Consider the following 24,061-nt stretch of genomic DNA (forward strand, 5'->3'; position numbering starts at 1 on the left):
GCCACACCCTTTTATACCAAAACCTCACTTAAGACCCACCCCAAACCTGCCCACTCCCACAAGCCTTAGCCCCTATCTGAACCATGAAACGGACCTATGCGTCTCTTGGGGCCCCAGACAGGGGAGTGGCCAGGGTGGATAAAGGGGAGTGGCCATGCAAGTGAGTTTTTTTTTTTAATTGGGGCCCCATTTTACTAGTTTACGCGGCCCTCCATCTAGGGGGTGGAGCTATTGTGCCCTACTTTGATTGGCAAAGGGAAGATCTGGGAACAAGGAAGGGGGGCCCCTCCTGGACTAGGGGGTTAGTAATCGTAGTGACTGGGGGTAATTTTGCTTTATACATGGCGCTAGAGACGGGAGGGGGGGTACCTGGTTAAAGTCCCAGTAGAGTTTCATTCGCTTGGCTTTGGCGTAGTTGCACTCAATGAGCCGCGGCCGGCTATTCACATCCACCAGGCACTTGATATCAACGTCGTCGATGGTCGGGCTGAGTGCCCCGATGTGCAACTGCTGGGTACTGGTGTAGTAAATACTCTGCGAACACAAAGCAGCCCATCAGCACCCCGAAATGTGGCACAGTGACTCCCAGCATTAAATGGCACAGTGACCCCCGGCATTAAATGGCACAGTGACCCCCGGCATTAAATGGCACAGTGACTCCCGGCATTAAATGGCACGGTGACTCCCGGCATTAAATGGCCAGTGACTCCCAGCATTAAATGACACATTTTTTATTTCAACTGCTCCTGAGGAAGCGTGCAGTATAGCACGCGAAACGCGTCGAGCTTTTGAGGACACTTCATATGTTCATTGTTTTTATACTACTTCTGTACTGTAAGTAGCCTGCAGAGCGCAGGGCCTTTTTATATTTATTAAACAGTTTCACACTATATTTGCCTCATCTTCCATTCTATATACGTTGCTGAATTGGATCCCACTTCAATCAAATACCCAGCTGTGTGTGGCCTATATGCTTCTTGATTTGCTGTTCTGGTGAGCAGTTTGAACATATATGTAGAGTTGGGGTCACACGTATTAGTGGTGTTTTACTTAAGTATTCACTTTATATTACGGTTGATTTATTTATTTTTTGGACGTTGTTGCACTATATATATTTTATTTTTATTTCCATGCGCTTCCATCAACATTCTGCATATACATTAAATGGCACAGTGACTCCCAGCATTTCATGGCACAGTGACTCCCGGCATTAAATGGCACAGTGACTCCCGGCATTAAATGGCACGGTGACTCCCGGCATTAAATGGCACAGTGACTCCCGGCATTAAATGGCACGGTGACTCCCGGCATTAAATGGCACGGTGACTCCCGGCATTAAATGGCACGGTGACTCCCGGCATTAAATGGCACGGTGACTCCCGGCATTAAATGGCACGGTGACTCCCGGCATTAAATGGCACGGTGACTCCCGGCATTAAATGGCACGGTGACTCCCGGCATTAAATGGCACGGTGACTCCCGGCATTAAATGGCACAGTGACTCCCGGCATTAAATGGCACAGTGACTCCCGGCATTAAATGGCACAGTGACTCCCGGCATTAAATGGCACAGTGACTCCCGGCATTAAATGGCACGGTGACTCCCGGCATTAAATGGCACAGTGACTCCCGGCATTAAATGGCACAGTGACTCCCGGCATTAAATGGCATAGTGACTCCCGGCATTAAATGGCACAGTGACTCCCTGCATTAAATGGCATAGTGACTCTTTCCTATTACTACCATTTTATTATACCCTCCACCCATTTCTCTTGTGTCCCCACCATATATTCTACCTTATCTAGAAACCCCAGGCCCCAAGCATTCAGGATAAAACGTATAAATCCCATTTTGGCACAAGGAGGCCTTTTTGTGGCTCTTTAATCCAATCTCATTCATTCTCCCCTCCTGCGCCTAAACCCAACGCCCCCTTCCCAGACGCGCTACAACAGACATTAAGGACGTTTCAGTGAAACACAAATTGCCCTTTAGAGGATGAAAGGGGAAAAAACAAACAGATCCCTTTGGAACACGGAGGACGGGGAGCCGCTCGGCGGAAGCACAAAGAACATTGCTACAAAGGCTCTTGGTTCTGTTCCAAACACAGCAAAAAAGCCCTCAATCCGACCAATGTCAGGGGCGCCAGTTCCGACTCACACTGCCCTGCGTTGGGCATTTTGGGGGTGAATTTTCAACACCCACTAATGACCCTTTGGATACTGCTGCCCAAATTACTGTGGCCCCTTAGGGCCCATGATGCATCTGGGGCAACAAGTTCTGCCCTCTGCCCCTTGTGCTGTATTAATGACAAGGTGGCATTTTGACAGTGTGGCTTATTAGAAAGTGGGTGGGGTCTAGTCAGTATTAGGGGTGTGGTTATATGACTGGGAGTGGCCTAACCTATCCTGTATGTTGATATAACCTTGAAATGAACTTGTAGTAAGATATAGATATTTGCAATTGGTCTTCATTTTTTATTTTTCCAATCAGCTCTCCTGATTGGAATTTCAGCAGCTATGTGGTTGCTAGGGTCTTGCTTACCTTAGCAACCAGGCAAGGGGTGAATGAGAGACTGGACTATGGATAGACGAGGGACTAATTAGAAAGATAAGGAATAAAAAGTAACAATAACAATAAAACTGGAGCCTCACAGAGCAATAGGGTTTGGCTGCCGGGGTCAGTGACCCCCAATGTGAGAGCAGGAAAAATAAACACGAAGAATGCAAATAATAGAAGAAAAAAAACTATAACAAATAAATAATGAAGACCAATTGCAAAGTGGCTTGAAAGGGTACATTCTCTAACATACTAAAAGTTATCTTTAAGGTGAACCACCCCTAACGGCAGGGTCGGACCGAGGGGGTGTAGGGCCCACCGGCCGCGTCCCCAAACCCCCTTCCCTCGCAGGGGCCCCCACCCAATGGGCAGAGGGAGCATCGGTAAGGGTCGGGTCAGGGCCGCCGGAGTCCACTGGCCCAGTCCGACCCTGCCTAACGGTGGGCAATATTGAGCTAATTTACCTATGCCCGCCGATGTAATTCAATCGTTTGGCCCAAGTGCACCATCGGACCACATCAACGAGCCCATGCGGTTACCGATACGACAGAAAATCAAACCTGCCCGATTGAGATCTGCCCAATTTTAGGGCAATATTGGGCGGGCAGGCCCGTCGGGGGGGCCCATACACAGGGGGGCGTATTGTTCTAAACCACATCGCCCCCCTTCGCCGCCGAGCGACACAATAAAACCCTCGCGGCTGTTTATTTGCTTTTATTGCATTTATTTCCCTTTCGTGTAACCAATTTGCGCAGATAAAAGACTAAAAGCTCTTTGCTTTGTGCTCCAATTATTCACTCGCTTCAATTATTTAAGTGCTCGGGATTTTCATATTTGAGTCATTTTTCTATCTCAGTAGGCGGCCGGCGTAATCCCCTATTCAGGCTTCTGCGTACGGCGGCGCCGGGTAACCGACGCACTCACTGCATAGCAACAGGGGGGCATTTCCGAGACACGCTGGTTTCTAAGCATCAGTGTCTCTGGGTGTTATAGTTCAACAACAATGCAAGGTCTATAGAATCCTCTGTATGACATTATCAATAGAAACTGAGCTGCAACCATTTGCAATTGGTCTTTATTTTTTGTACTTTTTGTGTTTAGCAGCTCTCCTAGTTGGAATTTCAGCAGCTTTCTGGTTGCTAGGGTCTCGCTTACATTAGCAACCAGCCAGCAGTGTGAATGAGGGGGAACAGGGAGGCATTTGGGGCATTTCCGAGACACGCTGGTTTCTAATCGTCAGTCGTGTATAGTTCAACAACAACGCAAGGTCTATAGAATCCTCTGTATGACATTATCAATAGAAACTGAGCTGCAACCATTTGCAATTGGTCTTTATCTTTTGTACTTTTTGTGTTTAGCAGCTCTCCTGATTGGAATTTCAGCAGCTTTCTGGTTGCTAGGGTCTCGCTTACTTTAGCAACTAGGCAGCAGTGTGAATGAGAGACTGGAATATGGATAGAAGAAGGACTAAATAGATAGATAAGGAATAAAAAGTAACAATAGCAATAAAACTGGAGCCTCACAGAGCAATAGGGTTTGGCTGCCGGGGTCAGTGACCCCCATTTGAAAGTTGGAAGTGGCAGAAGAAGAAGGCAAATAATTAAATAACTATAAGAAATAAATAATGAAGACCAATTGCAAAGTGGTTTGAAAGGGCACATAATATAGAGAGAGTTCTGCGGGCCCTGTGAGACCAGAGATCCGCTTCCCTGAATAAACAGGTTCCGGAGCCGAGTTATTGGCCGTCGAGGCAGCGGCTTTAATGAATGTCACATCTCGGCCAAACAAAAGGCTCGGAGCTTATTAGCTGCTAAAAGTCATTTCTCCCCGAAAATAATTAGGAATATAATTACGTCTCTCAGTCACGGAACAAAAATATGAGGATTTTCTTTTCTTTTTTTTCCCATTAATTAGGTTTAGGGTGGATCAGAAATTTCTAAAAGCCTTTCAGTGTTCTTAAATGCACCAAACAGCACGTGTACTAGACATGCCTGGCCCCCCCCCCACTGTACTAACTGTACCCCCCAGAGGTGCAGCAGCCCTATAGCAGTAATGATTCAGGCCTTTAATGTTGCCCCCAGCAGCCCCCCATCTTGGATCTTGTTAGGCCATCTTTTGTGTGTCAGTGGCACTGCTCATGCTCAGTGGGCTGCTGAGGAGGAGCTAAGCTTAGGGGGCGTGGGAAATCCTCAAGCAGGAAGTGAGGTTCTGCCATAGACGCTGATGCAGACTGCAGTGATTTCTATGCTGCCATGTAATATAAATCTGAATTAATTACTAACCAGCCTTGTATTGGGCCCGTTATAGTGTATATATACTGTATAGTGGGCCCGTTATAGTGTGTATATACTGTATAGTGGGCCCGTTATAGTGTGTATATACTGTATAGTGGGCCCGTTATAGTGTATATATACTGTATAGTGGGCCCGTTATAGTGTATATATACTGTATAGTGGGCCCGTTATAGTGTGTATATACTGTATAGTGGGCCCGTTATAGTGTATATATACTGTATAGTGGGCCCGTTATAGTGTGTATATATACTGTATAGTGGGCCCATTATAGTGTGTATATACTGTATAGTGGGCCCGTTATAGTGTATATATACTGTATAGTGGGCCCATTATAGTGTGTATATACTGTATAGTGGGCCCGTTATAGTGTGTATATACTGTATAGTGGGCCCGTTATAGTGTGTATATACTGTATAGTGGGCCCGTTATAGTGTATATATACTGTATAGTGGGCCCGTTATAGTGTATATATACTGTATAGTGGGCCCGTTATAGTGTATATATACTGTATAGTGGGCCCGTTATAGTGTGTATATACTGTATAGTGGGCCCGTTATAGTGTGTATATACTGTATAGTGGGCCCGTTATAGTGTATATATACTGTATAGTGGGCCCGTTATAGTGTATATACTGTATAGTGGGCCCGTTATAGTGTATATACTGTATAGTGGGCCCGTTATAGTGTATATATACTGTATAGTGGGCCCGTTATAGTGTATATATACTGTATAGTGGGCCCGTTATAGTGTATATACTGTATAGTGGGCCCGTTATAGTGTATATACTGTATAGTGGGCCCGTTATAGTGTATATACTGTATAGTGGGCCCGTTATAGTGTATATACTGTATAGTGGGCCCGTTATAGTGTATATACTGTATAGTGGGCCGTAAGTATATACTGTATAGGGCCGTTAGTGTATATACTGTATAGTGGGCCCGTTATAGTGTATATATACTGTATAGTGGGCCCATTATAGTGTATATACTGTATAGTGGGCCCGTTATAGTGTATATAGACTGTATAGTGGGCCCATTATAGTGTATATATACTGTATAGTGGGCCCGTTATAGTGTATATACTGTATATAGTGAGTGGGTAGTTTCCCTTTAGGGCCAAACCCAGTGAATAAATCCGCTACATTATGTACTGAGTCGCTTATCGCTGAGAGACAAGAGGTGCCGCCCGAGGCGCAGGGACCAATGGGCACAGGGGGCCGTACCTGGGGGACGTATCCGTGGCAAAGGTAGACAATGGGAGTATTGTCCGTGTCTGGCCCCTGATCAAGGCAAAGTCCCGCTTTCACCGAATTCTTCAGCTGAAATAAAAGAGACAGACACAGATGAAGAAAGCGAATGATAAAAGAGACACAGGGATGAGTATTGGGCGACTGCCCCCCCCCCCGGCTGATAAACATCTGGGCGCTAATAGATAAAGGGCCGCTGGGATCTCGACGCACCGCGGGCCAATCGGACCATCAGCCAATCAGAACCATTGCCGTCTCCCCAATCATTCACCTTATACATTATTTCATTGGCTGAAATTCTATGGGCAAATGTGACTGCCACTAGTACTGCAGGAGATGAGACACCCGGTGGGAGCAATGAGACAGCCGACCTCGGGCAGAATTAGAATGTAGAACTAAACTGTCTCTAGAACAGTGGTTCCCAAACTGTGGGACTGGGCCCAGTCATTGCGGGGGGGGGGGGGGGGTCATTTATATATATATCTGTGTCTCTCATCCCCTCTCCTTTCCTTTTCTATTCCCCCCCCCCCAACTGTTTGGCCTTACTCCCCCCCATCCTCCCTCTTCTCCCCCCTTCTATATTTCCCCTCTCCCCCCATTTGTCTCTCTACTCCCCGAACCCCCTTTCCCTTCCCCTCTCTCCTTCTGTCTCTCATCCCCTCTCCTTTCCTTTTCTATTCCCCCCCCCCCCAACTGTTTGGCCTTACTCCCCCCCATCCTCCCTCTTCTCCCCCCTTCTATATTTCCCCTCTCCCCCCATTTGTCTCTCTACTCCCCGAACCCCCTTTTCCCTTCCCCTCTCTCCTTCTGTCTCTCATCCCCTCTCCTTTCCTTTTCTATTCCCCCCCCAACTGTTTGGCCTTACTCCCCCCATCCTCCCTCTTCTCCCCCCTTCTATATTTCCCCTCTCCCCCCATTTGTCTCTCTACTCCCCGAACCCCCTTTCCCTTCCCCTCTCTCCTTCTGTCTCTCATCCCCTCTCCTTTCCTTTTCTATTCCCCCCCCCAACTGTTTGGCCTTACTCCCCCCATCCTCCCTCTTCTCCCCCCTTCTATATTTCCCCTCTCCCCCCATTTGTCTCTCTACTCCCCGAACCCCCTTTCCCTTCCCCTCTCTCCTTCTGTCTCTCATCCCCTCATCTATTTTTCCCCAATATTTGCCCTTACTATCCCCCCATTACCCCTCTCCTAACCCCACAGTGTTCTACCTGTACAGGGTTCTAGAGTGCTGATTGGGTTTCAGAGGATGCCATACTCTCTGACTGGACAGAAACACACTGCGCAGTGATTGGACAGGAGGTCCAGCAGAGCGACTCTTGCAATGGCCTAGTATAGGGGAGGAGCCATAGTGAAGGAGTAAAAATTTGGCTACTTAGATTGTATCATGGGCCACTGACACAGCGGGCCCTACAGGAGGCTAATATAAAATGGGTGGGAGGGGTCCCAAATGCCTGCATTGCCCAAACCTCCCAAACCCTGTGCCCAAACCTCTCTGCCCAAGCCCTGTCCCATTTGCCCAGGTCCGTACTGTATATATATATATATATATAAATATAAGGGCTGCGGCTCCGACTGAGTCTGTACTGTATATATATATATATATAAGGGCTGCGGCTCCGACTGAGTCTGTACTGTATATATATATATAAGGGCTGCGGCTCCGACTGAGTCTGTACTGTATATATATATATATATAAGGGCTGCGGCTCCGACTGAGTCTGTACTGTATATATATATATAAGGGCTGCGGCTCCGACTGAGTCTGTACTGTATATATATATATAAGGGCTGCGGCTCAGACTGAGTCTGTACTGTATATATATATATATATATAAGGGCTGCGGCTCCGACTGAGTCTGTACTGTATATATATATATATATATATATAAGGGCTGCGGCTCCGACTGAGTCTGTACTGTATATATATATATAAGGGCTGCGGCTCCGACTGAGTCTGTACTGTATATATATATATATATATAAGGGCTGCGGCTCAGACTGAGTCTGTACTGTATATATATATATATATATAAGGGCTGCGGCTCCGACTGAGTCTGTACTGTATATATATATATAAGGGCTGCGGCTCCGACTGAGTCTGTACTGTATATATATATATAAGGGCTGCGGCTCAGACTGAGTCTGTACTGTATATATATATATAAGGGCTGCGGCTCAGACTGAGTCTGTACTGTATATATATATATATATAAGGGCTGCGGTTCAGACTGAGTCTGTACTGTATATATATATATAAGGGCTGCGGCTCAGACTGAGTCTGTACTGTATATATATATATATATAAGGGCTGCGGCTCCGACTTGGGAGTAAGTTTTACTCAGCAGGAAAAGCTTTATTAGAATTTATTGTTCAGAAATAAAACCAAATCTGTATAACGTCCCTTTTACCACATTAAGGTAACAGGTTTATTGTATTGAGTGGGAATGCTGTAATGCTGCAGCCTATTGGGCGCTACCCTACTATATAATGATGCCAATCCCAATGTGCCAGGGGAGCCCCCCCCCCCGTGTGGGAATGAAGTCTCTGCAGGGAGTTGCCCCGTCCATTCCCTTCTGATTTCTAACCCCGTCCCGCTCTTCTCATGCACAAACCCATTACCTTTATGGCCTAACGAGCGATCTGAATAATGGAGCGTTTACACCAGCTCATTTAGCATTGAGTCGGCTCAATTAACCCGGAGAAAACGACTCTACGTGCGCTGCCATTGTCTGAACTATTATAGGCCGGCGGCTCCGTCACTGCAGGGCCTCGTTCCTCCAATTGTGTACAGAGGGCAGAAAGATCCCCGTTACCCCCAACCCATAATGACAAGGGGCCACTTACCGACCCGTAGGCAATGATGTCGGAGTAGGTTCTCATCTCTGGATACACGGAGACCAGATACCAGCGGAACGTCTTGCACTGCAGCTTCTTCCTCAGGGCCTTCCTGCTGGAGATGTCTCCAAAGTCTATCCCCGAATCCTGACGGAGCAGAACCACAAGAACATCGCTGTCAGTTACCGAGACCCAGACCCCAGCAGAAGGGAGCAAGATAGCAGCTCCCAGTAGGTATCAGAATAGCACTCAATAGTAAGAAATCCAAGTCCGGCTTGGGACTCCTCCAGTTACATGGGAGTAGGAGAAACAATAGGTTATCTGAAAGCAGTTCTAATGTGTAGCGCTGGCTGAAATCTCAGACTCAGGCACACTTTACTGCTGCGCTGCAAGTTGGAGTGATATCCCCCCCCCCCTCACCCCCAGCAGCCGATCCTACCTCCTGAGGTATGTTCCAAGCCATGTAGACGTGACTCTTAAACTCATCCATCCAGACTTCGGCCACTCTCAGAGCGTTCCTACGGACGTGCTCGGCCAGCTGCCCCGTGTAGGGTTTGTGGGCCCTTTCGATGTGAGCGATCCTTGAGCAGGGTATAACCTCCACGCTTCCACCACACTGCCACACCTAAACGGAACCAGAAACACCAGGTTTGGGCCAAGCTGCATGCATTTGGAACTTGCATTAATACTCCTGTCAATACCTACACCTTGTATGAGAATGCTGGGTAATTGCACTTTGCTGAATAAGGTGCAACTACAGGGCAATACCTGGGACACCTGCCTGGAAGAGGAGTAACTCCATGGACTTCCTTTGTGTGCGGCACTAACACATATAACTCTATTTTGGAGTTTATTTTGTCACCTTCACCATAAAGACCTTTGTTCCATATCTTCTACTTATGAGATCAACTGTCAAACTGTCTCCGGAAGCAACGCCGGCACAAGCACTATCCATAGAGAGTATCGGGGGGTTATGGTTGATCAGGGGGGACCAACCTAATGTCACCACGTCCAAGTGTCGGCTGGAGTGGGGTAAAGGACATCACCAAGGACACCACTGGAGCAGAAAAGACTCTCTGAAGGGATAAATGGTGTTTCACCGTATGACAGTCTGATGGAAAAGTATGGGTTTGGCAAATGCCAGAGGAACCCTACCGGCCTGAATGCATAATGGCCATGGGAACTTTTGGTGGAGGAGGAATAATGGGCTGGGGTTGTTTCCATGGTTTGGGCCCCTGGTTCCAGTGAAACCGTAAGGCTACAGGGTACAATGACATTCCTGGCAATTGTGGAACAAGTTGGGGGGTCCCTTTCCTGTTTTAGCACAATAATGCCCCCCCCCATGCACAGAGCCAGGTCCTACAGAATGAGTTTGCTGAGATGGGAAGAACCTGACTGAGCCCTGACCCCAACCCAACTGACCCCCTGTGGGATGGAACCCCGACTGTGAGCCTGATCCCCAACATCACTGCCCAACCTCACTAATGCCCTTGTGGCTGAATGGGAGCAACTCCCAGCAACACTGTCCCAACATCTAGTGGGAACCTTCCCAGAAGGGTAGGGGCAGTTATAGCAGGTAGGGTTGGGCAACCCAACTGACCCCCTGTGGGATGGAACCCCGACTGTGAGCCTGATCCCCAACATCACTGCCCAACCTCACTAATGCCCTTGTGGCTGAATGGGAGCAACTCCCAGCAACACTGTCCCAACATCTAGTGGGAACCTTCCCAGAAGGGCAGGGGCAGTTATAGCAGCAAAGGCAGGGGCAACTTCATATTAACTCTTTTGGTTGGGAATGAGATGTTGGACAGGCAGGGTCCTGCCAATGCCAGAAGAGATGTTGGCAGTTGTTAGCCTGGACAAAACCAGTCCAATCTGGTACTGCAACAATTAATTACCATAAAAGATAATTAATACCCCTTCTAATGCCAAGTTCATACAAGCTGGGCCTGTCTGGGGGGATTTAAGTAGAAAAACAAATGATACGTTCCCCGTGCCATGGCCGTTCCATTGGTTGCACCATCTCAGCCCGGATATAGAGGATTTAATGAGAATATTGATTACTGGGCGGTTGAATTCCCGCTGCCTGAGCTCCTATATTCTGCATTGAGATGATATATGGCCGGGGGGGGGGGGTTACACCATTCAGCGATGCTGGGAGTTAAAGTTGAACAAATCACATTAAATTAGATGAAATAAATGCACTAAATGTATGTTTTCCTAGGCTGCGAGAACATTCAGCGCCACTGGGTTTGTATCTATTAATCATCATTTCCCCGCGATTCAGATACAGCGAAAACTCATTAGGAGACGCAGCCAATTACCAAACATGGATCTGAAGTGCAGTCTCTGAGGCTAATTAACAGCGTTAATGTAGGAGACAAAACCAATCATTTGATGCAGAAATAGCAGGTACAGAACTCATGATCCGTGTGGCATGGGAGATCATTTTTATGCATTTAGGCGTTATTAGCGATGAGATATCTACTACTACTATAGGCACCATCTCTCCCTACTATACCTGCTATCCCACAGCCCCAGTCCCTTCCCAGAGGCTATTATCCCCCCACTGCTACTATAGGCACCATCTCTCCCTACTATACCTGCTATCCCACAGCCCCAGTCCCTTCCCAGAGGCTATTATCCCCCCACTGCTACTATAGGCACCATCTCTCCCTACTATACCTGCTATCCCACAGCCCCAGTCCCTTCCCAGAGGCTATTATCCCCACTGCTACTATAGGCACCATCTCTCCCTACTATACCTGCTATCCCACAGCCCCAGTCCCTTCCCAGAGGCTATTATCCCCCCACTGCTACTATAGGCACCATCTCTCCCTACTATACCTGCTATCCCACAGCCCCAGTCCCTTCCCAGAGGCTATTATCCCCCCACTGCTACTATAGGCACCATCTCTCCCTACTATACCTGCTATCCCACAGCCCCAGTCCCTTCCCAGAGGCTATTATCCCCCACTGCTACTATAGGCACCATCTCTCCCTACTATACCTGCTATCCCACAGCCCAGTCCCTTCCCAGAGGCTATTATCCCCCACTGCTACTATAGGCACCATCTCTCCCTACTATACCTGCTATCCCACAGCCCCAGTCCCTTCCCAGAGGCTATTATCCCCCCACTGCTACTATAGGCACCATCTCTCCCTACTATACCTGCTATCCCACAGCCCCAGTCCCTTCCCAGAGGCTATTATCCCCCACTGCTACTATAGGCACCATCTCTCCCTACTATACCTGCTATCCCACAGCCCCAGTCCCTTCCCAGAGGCTATTATCCCCCCACTGCTACTATAGGCACCATCTCTCCCTACTATACCTGCTATCCCACAGCCCCAGTCCCTTCCCAGAGGCTATTATCCCCACTTGCTACTATAGGCACCATCTCTCCCTACTATACCTGCTATCCCACAGCCCCAGTCCCTTCCCAGAGGCTATTATCCCCCCACTGCTACTATAGGCACCATCTCTCCCTACTATACCTGCTATCCCACAGCCCCAGTCCCTTCCCAGAGGCTATTATCCCCCCACTGCTACTATAGGCACCATCTCTCCCTACTATACCTGCTATCCCACAGCCCCAGTCCCTTCCCAGAGGCTATTATCCCCCCACTGCTACTATAGGCACCATCTCTCCCTACTATACCTGCTATCCCACAGCCCCAGTCCCTTCCCAGAGGCTATTATCCCCCCCACTGCTACTATAGGCACCATCTCTCCCTACTATACCTGCTATCCCACAGCCCCAGTCCCTTCCCAGAGGCTATTATCCCTCTGCTACTATAGGCACCATCTCTCCCTACTATACCTGCTATCACAGCCCCAGTCCCTTCCCAGAGGCTATTATCCCCCCACTGCTACTATAGGCACCATCTCTCCCTACTATACCTGCTATCCCACAGCCCCAGTCCCTTCCCAGAGGCTATTATCCCCCACTGCTACTATAGGCACCATCTCTCCCTACTATACCTGCTATCCCACAGCCCCAGTCCCTTCCCAGAGGCTATTATCCCCCCACTGCTACTATAGGCACCATCTCTCCCTACTATACCTGCTATCCCACAGCCCCAGTCCCTTCCCAGAGGCTATTATCCCCCACTGCTACTATAGGCACCATCTCTCCCTACTATACCTGCTATCCCACAGCCCCAGTCCCTTCCCAGAGGCTATTATCCCCCCACTGCTACTATAGGCACCATCTCTCCCTACTATACCTGCTATCCACAGCCCCAGTCCCTTCCCAGAGGCTATTATCCCCCACTGCTACTATAGGCACCATCTCTCCCTACTATACCTGCTATCCCACAGCCCCAGTCCCTTCCCAGAGGCTATTATCCCCCCACTGCTACTATAGGCACCATCTCTCCCTACTATACCTGCTATCCCACAGCCCCAGTCCCTTCCCAGAGGCTATTACCCCCCCACTGCTACTATAGGCACCATCTCTCCCTACTATACCTGCTATCCCACAGCCCCAGTCCCTTCCCAGAGGCTATTATCCCCCCACTGCTACTATAGGCACCATCTCTCCCTACTATACCTGCTATCCCACAGCCCCAGTCCAGAGGCTATTTACTGTACAATTTAATAATATATTTAGCACCCCTGCTCTATGAGAGCAACCCTCCACTTCGACCCCCTAAAGACAGTTGCAAGGCACATAAATATCTGCATTTTATGGCTTACTTTCCCTTTATATCAGTTAGTGCAGCGCTTAATCCAGGGACAGGAAATAAAAAGCCCCAAAGCGCAGCCGCTACTTGAGAAATAAATCAATTTAAGTTTAATATGAGCCTTCAAAATGTTTCGTGTCCCACTGTGAAATTTCCATTAATACTGTAAGTCAGAGACTCAGTTGCTCGGAATGATTTGATGGGAGACAGAAAAGCGCGGCGGCCGCTAATTTCCCAGTTCAAGACTGCGCGGTTTTATTAATCAGCCCCACAGCCCGGGGGCATTTCGCCGGCTCCCGAGGAGTCAGCCAGGAGTCAATAGGAAACGTCCATGTTCCCCGGCTTTATTCGAGTCATTGACAATGGTTAGTGTTTGGCATCCTATTGTCGGCTTTATGGGCCCGGCTGCCGGAGACGGAGAAACGGCCCATTTGGTTCTGGGATCCCATTATAGATACAAATCCAGACAAATGGAATTGGCTCAGTTTATTGGAGATTTACAAGAACATCGCTGGTTTGGCTCCATATAAACAACTATATTCCCTGTGTTTGCAGCTATTACAGGCTCTGCCACTATGGGCCCCATGGGAGGAATCTGCCTGCAGGGGGCGCTGTTGTGCTGCACACTGTAATGTAGGAGCCGGGGAGAGTTTGAAAGGTGGGGAGGGTCTCAAGCAGATTAAAGGGGATATAAACCCTGCTGCACTGCTCTATCAAACTTTATTCGTTGTTGGTGGACTACAAATCCCAGAATAATGTAAGGGTGAGGCATGCTGGGAGCTGTAGTCTATAGTAAAACTATTCCTAAACTGTTCCCACACTCATTAAAATGCGCAAAATCCCCCAATGAGAATCCCAGCTGATCTGTATAAATCCGGCTCCATGTTCTCTGTTCCTGCAATTGGAGTTGGGAGCAATAAGCACAGTTTCCCAGCACTGAACAAGTCTGTCCCTTTATCCCCATGTCTGATTCCTGTGCCATATAATGACGGGAAAAATGCCATCATTATCTCTATATGCAGCCTCGGACTGGGCAGCCGGGGTACCGGGAAAAAACCCTACTGGGCTCGGTGGCCCAGATCTGACCCCCCCCCAGGGCACTCCCACTACCTGCCACCCCCCTCCCCCAGTGCGCCACCGGTAAGTTTCTTTTAGGAGCACTCGGGGGGATCAGAGTGTGTTGGGGGCCTCTGCGGGGGGGTGGTGTGAGGTGGCAGAGGCAATTGTGGGGTGCAGGGCCCCTGAGGCAGATGCCCGGTGGGGCCTGCACCCCCCAGTCCGACCCTGTCTATATATGCAATAACATCAAGATGCCTGACACAGTGCTGGGAATCAGCATTCTCATTGGCCAGTTCTTTCGCATTTATAATGATTTTTTTATCAGTAGAATTCTCATTGGTGAATTTTCTTACATATATAATTGTGTTTTTTGGCAACTTCTATAGCAAAACTAGGGGGTGCAGTGGGGCAGCATCATTTTGGGTTGATCCTCCAGTTCCTTTTCTTGGCTGCTGTTCAACTACAACTCCCAGCAACCCCCAAAGGCACCCGTTGTACATAGGCGGATTGCTGACTGCGACACTAACTGCCTACAATGCCAGATACTCTGCATTCGGCGATGCAACAGTCTAAGGGCAGAACCCTCACGTGTTATGGAGATCCTCGGCGCAATCGAGCAGGAAGCTGAGCCCTGATTGGTCGGGATAAATGCATAAGTGAGCGCTATATAAATCTAGCATTACGAGGCTACATTTCATTCACAGACACAGCGCTCTGATTGGGTTGGTCTCGCTGTGATGTTTCTATTGATGTTTAGATGAACAAAGGGGCCTGTTGGCACTGATGGCTCACTCCGAGTTGCCGCCGTAGCCCATCGGTAACCGCGGTGACAGATAATCAATCACGAAACTGCGGTTGATCAGATGGAGGTTGAAGCGTTGCAAGATGGAAAGCGTTTCTGCGCAAGGACTGTGTGACCTTGGGGCGCCCAGCCTGTCACACTCGGGGAGATCTCTCCCTAATGAAACATCTGCATATATGCGCCTCATACGCTGAGCATTCTGGGACAATAATGTACCCCCTACTGTAAATGATAAGGATAATAGGAGTCACTGAGGGGTTCTGTGCCCCCCATATAAAGGCACAAGGCTGCAGGCTGAGTTATACAGGGAACTCTGAGTATCACTCATGTATTATAAGGGATAATGTACCCCCTACTGTAAATGATAAGGATATTAGCAGTCACTGAGGGGTTCTGTGCCCCCCATATAAAGGCACAAGGCTGCAGGCTGAGTTATACAGGGAACTCTGAGTATCACTCATGTATTATAAGGGATAATGTACCCCCTACTGTAAATGATAAGGATATTAGCAGTCACTGAGGGGTTCTGTGCCCATATAAAGGCACAAGGCTGCAGGCTGAGTTATACAGGGAACTCTGAGTATCACTCATGTATTATTAAGGATAATGTACCCCCTACTGTAAATGATAAGGATATTAGCAGTCACTGAGGGGTTCTGGGCCCATATAAAGGCACAAGGCTGCAGGCTGAGTTATACAGGGAACTCTGAGTATCACTCATGTATTATAAGGGATAATGTACCCCCTACTGTAAATGATAAGGATATTAGCAGTCACTGAGGGGTTCTGTGCCCATATAAAGGCAAAAGGCTGCAGGCTGAGTTATACAGGGAACTCTGAGTATCACTCATGTATTATAAGGGATAATGTACCCCCTACTGTAAATGATAAGGATATTAGAAGTCACTGAGGGGTTCTGTGCCCCCCATATAAAGGCACAAGGCTGCAGGCTGAGTTATACAGGGAACTCTGAGTATCACTCATGTATTATAAGGGATAATGTACCCCCTACTGTAAATGATAAGGATATTAGCAGTCACTGAGGGGTTCTGTGCCCATATAAAGGCACAAGGCTGCAGGCTGAGTTATACAGGGAACTCTGAGTATCACTCATGTATTATAAGGGGTAATGTACCCCCTACTGTAAATGATAAGGATATTAGAAGTCACTGAGGGGTTCTGTGCCCCCCATATAAAGGCACAAGGCTGCAGGCTGAGTTATACAGGGAACTCTGAGTATCACTCATGTATTATAAGGGATAATGTACCCCCTACTGTAAATGATAAGGATATTAGCAGTCACTGAGGGGTTCTGGGCCCATATAAAGGCACAAGGCTGCAGGCTGAGTTATACAGGGAACTCTGAGTATCACTCATGTATTATAAGGGATAATGTACCCCTACTGTAAATGATAAGGATATTAGAAGTCACTGAGGGGTTCTGTGCCCCCCATATAAAGGCACAAGGCTGCAGGCTGAGTTATACAGGGAACTCTGAGTATCACTCATGTATTATAAGGGATAATGTACCCCCTACTGTAAATGATAAGGATATTAGCAGTCACTGAGGGGTTCTGTGCCCCCCATATAAAGGCACAAGGCTGCAGGCTGAGTTATACAGGGAACTCTGAGTATCACTCATGTATTATAAGGGATAATGTACCCCCTACTGTAAATGATAAGGATATTAGAAGTCACTGAGGGGTTCTGTGCCCCCCATATAAAGGCACAAGGCTGCAGGCTGAGTTATACAGGGAACTCTGAGTATCACTCATGTATTATAAGGGATAATGTACCCCCTACTGTAAATGATAAGGATATTAGCAGTCACTGAGGGGTTCTGTGCCCATATAAAGGCACAAGGCTGCAGGGACACAGGTTACATGGAAGGAATAGAGAATAAGGTGCACTAAAACCCTAAACACGCGCAATATATTGCAACCGAGCAGCGAGATCCTTATGAATGACAGGCAGGGGGAGAAAGGGAACAGGTGTTGGCATAAATCATCGCCCCGTCTCCTAACCTCGCCGAGATAAGGAGAAGCGCAGAAGTGCCCCCCACCCCGCAGCATATGCGCCGCTAAAGGATGACAGCTGCTTACAGGGACTTAGAAGGATGATAAATCCAAAGGTGTCTGTGGGAACCAATGGGCTTTAATTCTCCATTACGAGTCCCCGGGGGATCATGAGCGCTGCCGCCAGGAACGTATAATCATAAAGCAGAATCACGCGGCGCGTTTAATGCTTAATAGCAACGGGTTTAATAATACATTAAGCAGCAATGCCTGACCCCTCGCTACTCTCCTGTCTCTTGTTCTACTTATATCTGGGGGGGCAGCGCCGATAATGGCGAAAATCTTATAGAAATATTCCAATATGTCAGTTTCTCAGCCCCTGGGGCGATACCTGCAGGTGTGAGCAATCACTCACGTACCCGGGGAGTACAGGGGAGTTCTACATGCAGAATCAGTACATACAGCATGTGTTATAGGGGTAATGTACCCCCAACTGTAAATGATAAGGATATTAGCAGTCACTGGGGGGTTCTGTGCCCATATAAAGGCACAAGGCTACAGGCTGAGTTATACAGGGAACTCTGAGTATCACTCATGTATTATAAGGGATAATGTACCCCCTACTGTAAATGATAAGGATATTAGCAGTCACTGAGGGGTTCTGTGCCCATATAAAGGCACAAGGCTGCAGGCTGAGTTATACAGGGAACTCTGAGTATCACTCATGTATTATAAGGGATAATGTACCCCCTACTGTAAATGATAAGGATATTAGCAGTCACTGAGGGGTTCTGTGCCCCCCATATAAAGGCACAAGGCTGCAGGCTGAGTTATACAGGGAACTCTGAGTATCACTCATGTATTATAAGGGATATAATGTACCCCCTACTGTAAATGATAAGGATATTAGCAGTCACTGAGGGGTTCTGTGCCCCCCATATAAAGGCACAAGGCTGCAGGCCGAGTTATACAGGGAACTCTGAGTATCACTCATGTATTATAAGGGATAATGTACCCCCTACTGTAAATGATAAGGATATTAGCAGTCACTGAGGGGTTCTGTGCCCCCCATATAAAGGCACAAGGCTGCAGGCTGAGTTATACAGGGAACTCTGAGTATCACTCATGTATTATAAGGGATAATGTACCCCCTACTGTAAATGATAAGGATATTAGCAGTCACTGAGGGGTTCTGTGCCCCCCATATAAAGGCACAAGGCTGCAGGCTGAGTTATACAGGGAACTCTGAGTATCACTCATGTATTATAAGGGATAATGTACCCTTACATTACATTACACAACTAAAGGGTAAGTTGCACAGGGAATTCACACAGTAAAATGCAGGAAAGAGATTCTTATAAGAAATTACTTCCTAATTCTCTTTGAGGCTTAGCTTCCCCTTTAATCCCGTTATCAGATTCAGCGGCAGCAGAAGAAATAGCTGAAGATGAAATGGCTGTTCTGGTTTATTTGATGTATATTGAGCTTTTGCCTTTCCTTTAGGAAAAATCATTTTTTTATTCCCTTTTGCCGTCGCCGTTTGTGCAAATTGTCACCGTTATTTCACCCCCATCCGATAGATCGGGACGGAGGGCGAGCGAAACGGCGAAACAGATGGCAGATCAATTTCCCAAGCCAGCCATTGCCTAGATAGATACTGCAGAACATTCCGGATCGCTAGGCTTGTTATAGAGGAGAAGATGGTTCCCGGGAGTCACATGATGGGTCCCAGGGTTGCGGCTCGGATCACGGAATCATTGGCAAAGTTATTCCAGGTAATGGGGCCCCTGGCTTCCTTGTGTGGGGAATGGGGCAGGTTAGTAAATTAAAGTTAATACTTTCAATGAACTCCTTGTTTGAACACCAAACTCTACATTTTTATCATTTACCTTTTCGGATTTGGACTCTATCAGCCCCTCACCCCAACTCTGAGCTCCATTATTCCTCCCTAGACCTACATGCCCCCCGACACTCAATGAGCCCGACCTTGTTGCCCTCTGACACAATCAATGAACCTCTTATTTGAACCCCAATCTGACCTCCATGCCTTCTGCAACAGTCTTCACCCAAACTCCATGCTTCATCTTTTATTCCTTATGGCCCTCAGCCCCTTGCCTGAACTCCGAGATCCAGAGGCCCTCAGCCCCTTACCTGAACTCCTAGATCCAGAGGCCCTCAGCCCCTTACCTGAACTCCTAGATCCAGAGGCCCTCAACCACTTGCCCGAACTCCTAGATCCAGAGGCCCTCAGCCCCTTACCTGAACTCCTAGATCCAGAGGCCCTCAGCCTCTTACCTGAACTCCTAGATCCAGAGGCCCTCAGCCACTTGCCTGAACTCCTAGATCCAGAGGCCCTCAGCCCCTTGCCTGAACTCCTAGATCCAGAGGCCCTCAGCCCCTTGCCCGAACTCCTAGATCCAGAGGCCCTCAGCCTCTTACCTGCGACTCCTAGATCCAGAGGCCCTCAGCCCCTTGCCTGAACTCCTAGATCCAGAGGGCCCTCAGCCTCTTACCTGAACTCCTAGATCCAGAGGCCCTCAGCCACTTGCCTGAACTCCTAGATCCAGAGGCCCTCAGCCTCTTACCTGAACTCCTAGATCCAGAGGCCCTCAGCCACTTGCCTGAACTCCTAGATCCAGAGGCCCTCAGCCCCTTGCCTGAACTCCTAGATCCAGAGGCCCTCAGCCCCTTGCCCGAACTCCTAGATCCAGAGGCCCTCATCCTCTTACCTGCACTCCTTGATCCAGAGGCCCTCAGCACCTTGCCTGAACTCCTAGATCCAGAGGCCCTCAGCCTCTTACCTGAACTCCTAGATCCAGAGGCCCTCAGCCACTTGCCTGAACTCCTAGATCCAGAGGCCCTCAGCCCCTTGCCTGAACTCCTAGATCCAGAGGCCCTCAGCCCCTTGCCCGAACTCCTAGATCCAGAGGCCCTCAGCCTCTTACCTGCACTCCTAGATCCAGAGGCCCTCAGCCCCTTGCCTGAACTCCTAGATCCAGAGGCCCTCAGCCTCTTACCTGAACTCCTAGATCCAGAGGCCCTCAGCCACTTGCCTGAACTCCTAGATCCAGAGGCCCTCAGCCTCTTACCTGAACTCCTAGATCCAGAGGCCCTCAGCCACTTGCCTGAACTCCTAGATCCAGAGGCCCTCAGCCCCTTGCCTGAACTCCTAGATCCAGAGGCCCTCAGCCCCTTGCCCGAACTCCTAGATCCAGAGGCCCTCAGCCTCTTACCTGCACTCCTTGATCCAGAGGCCCTCAGCACCTTGCCTGAACTCCTAGATCCAGAGGCCCTCAGCCTCTTACCTGAACTCCTAGATCCAGAGGCCCTCAGCCCCTTGCCTGAACTCCTTGATCCAGAGGCCCTCAGCCCCTTGTCTGAACTCCTTGATCCAGAGGCCCTCAGCCCCTTGTCTGAACTCCTGGATCCAGAGGCCTCAGCCTTTTGTCTGAACTCCTAGATCCAGAGGCCCTCAGCCCCTTGCCTGAACTCCTAGATCCAGAGGCCCTCAGCCCCTTGCCTGAACTCCTTGATCCAGAGGCCCTCAGCACCTTGCCTGAACTCCTTGATCCAGAGGCCCTCAGCCCCTTGCCTGAACTCCTTGATCCAGAGGCCCTCAGCCCCTTGCCTGAACTCCTGGATCCAGAGGCCTCAGCCCTTTGTCTGAACTCCTAGATCCTGAGGCCCTCAGCCCCTTGCCTGAACTCCTAGATCCAGAGGCCCTCAGCCACTTGCCTGAACTCCTAGATCCAGAGGCCCTCAGCCCTTGCCTGTACTCCTAGATCCAGAGGCCCTCAGCCCTTGCCTGAGACTCCTAGATCCAGAGGCCCTCAGCCCCTTGCCTGAACTCCTTGATCCAGAGGCCCTCAGCCCCTTGCCTGAACTCCTTGATCCAGAGGCCCTCAGCCCCTTGCCTGAACTCCTGTATCCAGAGGCCTCAGCCCTTTGTCTGAACTCCTAGATCCAGAGCCCTCAGCCTTCCTGAACTCCTAGACCAGGGCCCTCAGCCCTTGCCCTGAACTCCTGTATCCAGAGGCCTCAGCCCTTGGTCTGAACTCTAGATCCAGAGGCCCTCAGCCCCTTGCCTGGAACTCCTAGATCCAGAGGCCCTCAGCCCCTTGCCTGCTCCTTGATCCAGAGGCCCTCAGCACCTTGCCTGAACTCAGATCAGAGCCCTCAGCCCCTTGCCTGAACTCCTAGATCCAGAGGCCCTCAGGCCCCTTGCCTAACTCCTGTATCCAGAGCTCAGCCCTTGTCTGAACTCCTAGATCCAGAGGCCCTCAGCCCCTTGGCCTGACTCCTAGATCCAGAGGCCCTCAGCCCTTGCCTGAACTCCTTGATCCAGAGCCTCAGCAACCTTGCCTGAATCCTAGATCCAGAGGCCCCTCAGCCCCTGCCTGAACTCTAGATCCAGAGGCCCTCAGCCCTTGCCTGAACTCCTAGATCCAGAGGCCTCAGCCCCTTGCGTGAACTCCTAGATCTGAGGCCCTCAGCCCCTTGCCTGAACTCCTAGATCCAGAGGCCCTCAGCCCCTTGCCTGAACTCCTAGATCCAGAGGCCCTCAGCCCCTTACCTGCCTCTAGATCCAGAGGCCCTCAGCCCCTTGCGTGAACTCCTAGATCCAGAGGCCCTCAGCCATGAACCCCTTATTTGAACCCCAACCTCCAGCTTTTTTCAATTGCCCTCCATGCCTTCTGCCACAATTAATCAGTAGCATTTTCTCCTCCCTACCCCGTGACACAATGAGCCCCTACTACACCCCAAGCTCCATATTTTCTCTTCCTTAGATCTAGAAGCCCTCAGATATTAACAGTGAATCCCTCATTGGAACCCCAAAATCTGTTATTCCATTGACCTCAATGCCTCTTGACACAATCAGTCAGACCTTTACCCATCACATTTTCTTCCTTACGACACATCAGCCACTTACCCGAACTGCAAGCTCCACGTTTTCTCCTCCATAGATGTCCATGCCTTCGTCCAACAAACCAATCTCTTCAAAGTACAGTCTGTCCACAATGAAACAGCCAATCAAAGAAGGGGTTCTGGGACATAAGAATAAAACAACGTTATGGAATTGAAAGGAACAGTTACACAACTCAATATTAAGAGTGAGATAAAGCAAAAATATAAAGTTAAATAATAAAAAACTTCATAAATCCGCACTCAATAATGTTTGCCTTAACAATATCAACTTTATTGCTTAATGTCGCTGAAGTCAAATCATGACCAAAGCTATGATCAGTAGAAAAATGCATTAACCCTTTTCAACATCACAATTCATAATATAGAAACATTATACCAAATAAGCAGTTATCTGGATGCCAGGGACTGCACTAGGATAGGAGAGGGGCTGATTATAAATAGAAGGAATAAAGATGGGGACAGTAGGACAAGATGGGGACAGTAGGACAAGATGGAGACAGTAGGACAAGATGGGGACAGTAGGACAGATGAGGACAGTGGAACAAGATGGGAGCAGTAGGGCAAGATGGAGACAGTAGGGCAAGATGGGGACAGTAGGACAAGATGGAGACAGTAGGGAACAAGATGGAGACAGTTATGGGCAAGGATGGAGACAAGTTAGGGCAGATGGAGACAGTAGGCAAGATGGAGACAGATAGGGCAAGATGAGACAGTGGGCAAGATGGAGACAGAAGGGCAAGATGGAGACAGTAGGGCAGGATGGAGACAGTAGGGCAAGATGGAGATAGTAGGGCAAGATGGAGCAGTAGGGCAAGATTGGAGACAGTAGGAACAAGATGGAGACAGTAAGACAGATGGAGGGACAGCTATATGGACAAGATGGAGACAGTAGGCAGATGGGGACAGTAGGACAAGATTGGATGACAGTAAGACAAGATGGAGACAGTAGGACAAGATGGAGACAGTTAGTGGCAAGAGGAGACAGTAGGCAAAGATGGGAGACAGTAGGGCAAGATGAGACAGAAGGGCAAGATGTGAGACAGTAGGGCAGGATGGAGACAGCTAGGGCAAGATGGAGATAGTAGGGCAAGATGGAGACAGTAGGGCAAAGGATGGAGACAGTAGGACAGATGGAGACAGTAAGGACAGATGGAGACAGTAGGACAAGATGGAGACAGATAGGGCAAGATGGAGACAGTAGGACAAGATGGAGACAGTAGGGCAAGATGGAGACAGTAGGGCAAGATGGAGACAGCAGGGCAAGATGGAGACCTAAAGCTGAGCCTCCCCTTTAAGTGCTGCTGCCTTTTGCTTGCCAGTTGCCATAGCAATATGTGACATTTATTTCTCTATCAAATGATAAATTTGGCAGAACTCCCCTATAACAATATCAGGCTTCACTCAGCTGTGTTGCACTAGTGATACTTTACTAAAAGGGCTTTTTCATATATACAAAACCTGCATTATATCAACACGGTGACATGTAATTTGTTTGTATTTATTATAATTGTATGGCGTTCATAACTTTAGGCTTTATTAGAAGGAAACGACCCCCCCCCCCAGGCCAATGTATGAGCATAGGGATATTAAGAGAAATATTAATGTTCTTGTTGCAGGTCTTGCCTGACTTGTATAAAAGT

The 24,061-nt window shown here is 48.7% G+C and overlaps 1 protein-coding gene across 1 annotated transcript in view; it reads right to left on the bottom strand.

The window, feature by feature from the left end:
- Positions 1 to 24,061, bottom strand: part of galnt18 (polypeptide N-acetylgalactosaminyltransferase 18) — a 231,821-nt gene that overhangs the window by 17,875 nt on the left and 189,885 nt on the right. Inside the window, exons 6-10 of the mRNA XM_031900397.1 lie at positions 22,426 to 22,540; positions 9,370 to 9,555; positions 8,940 to 9,077; positions 6,073 to 6,168; positions 370 to 534 (exon numbers count right to left, since the gene is read on the bottom strand). Coding sequence (XP_031756257.1) covers positions 370 to 534; positions 6,073 to 6,168; positions 8,940 to 9,077; positions 9,370 to 9,555; positions 22,426 to 22,540 — 700 coding nt within the window. The remainder of the gene's footprint in view (positions 1 to 369; positions 535 to 6,072; positions 6,169 to 8,939; positions 9,078 to 9,369; positions 9,556 to 22,425; positions 22,541 to 24,061) is intronic.

Source organism: Xenopus tropicalis, chromosome 4, assembly GCF_000004195.4.
Source record: "Xenopus tropicalis strain Nigerian chromosome 4, UCB_Xtro_10.0, whole genome shotgun sequence".
Taxonomy (NCBI): Eukaryota; Metazoa; Chordata; class Amphibia; order Anura; family Pipidae; genus Xenopus; species Xenopus tropicalis.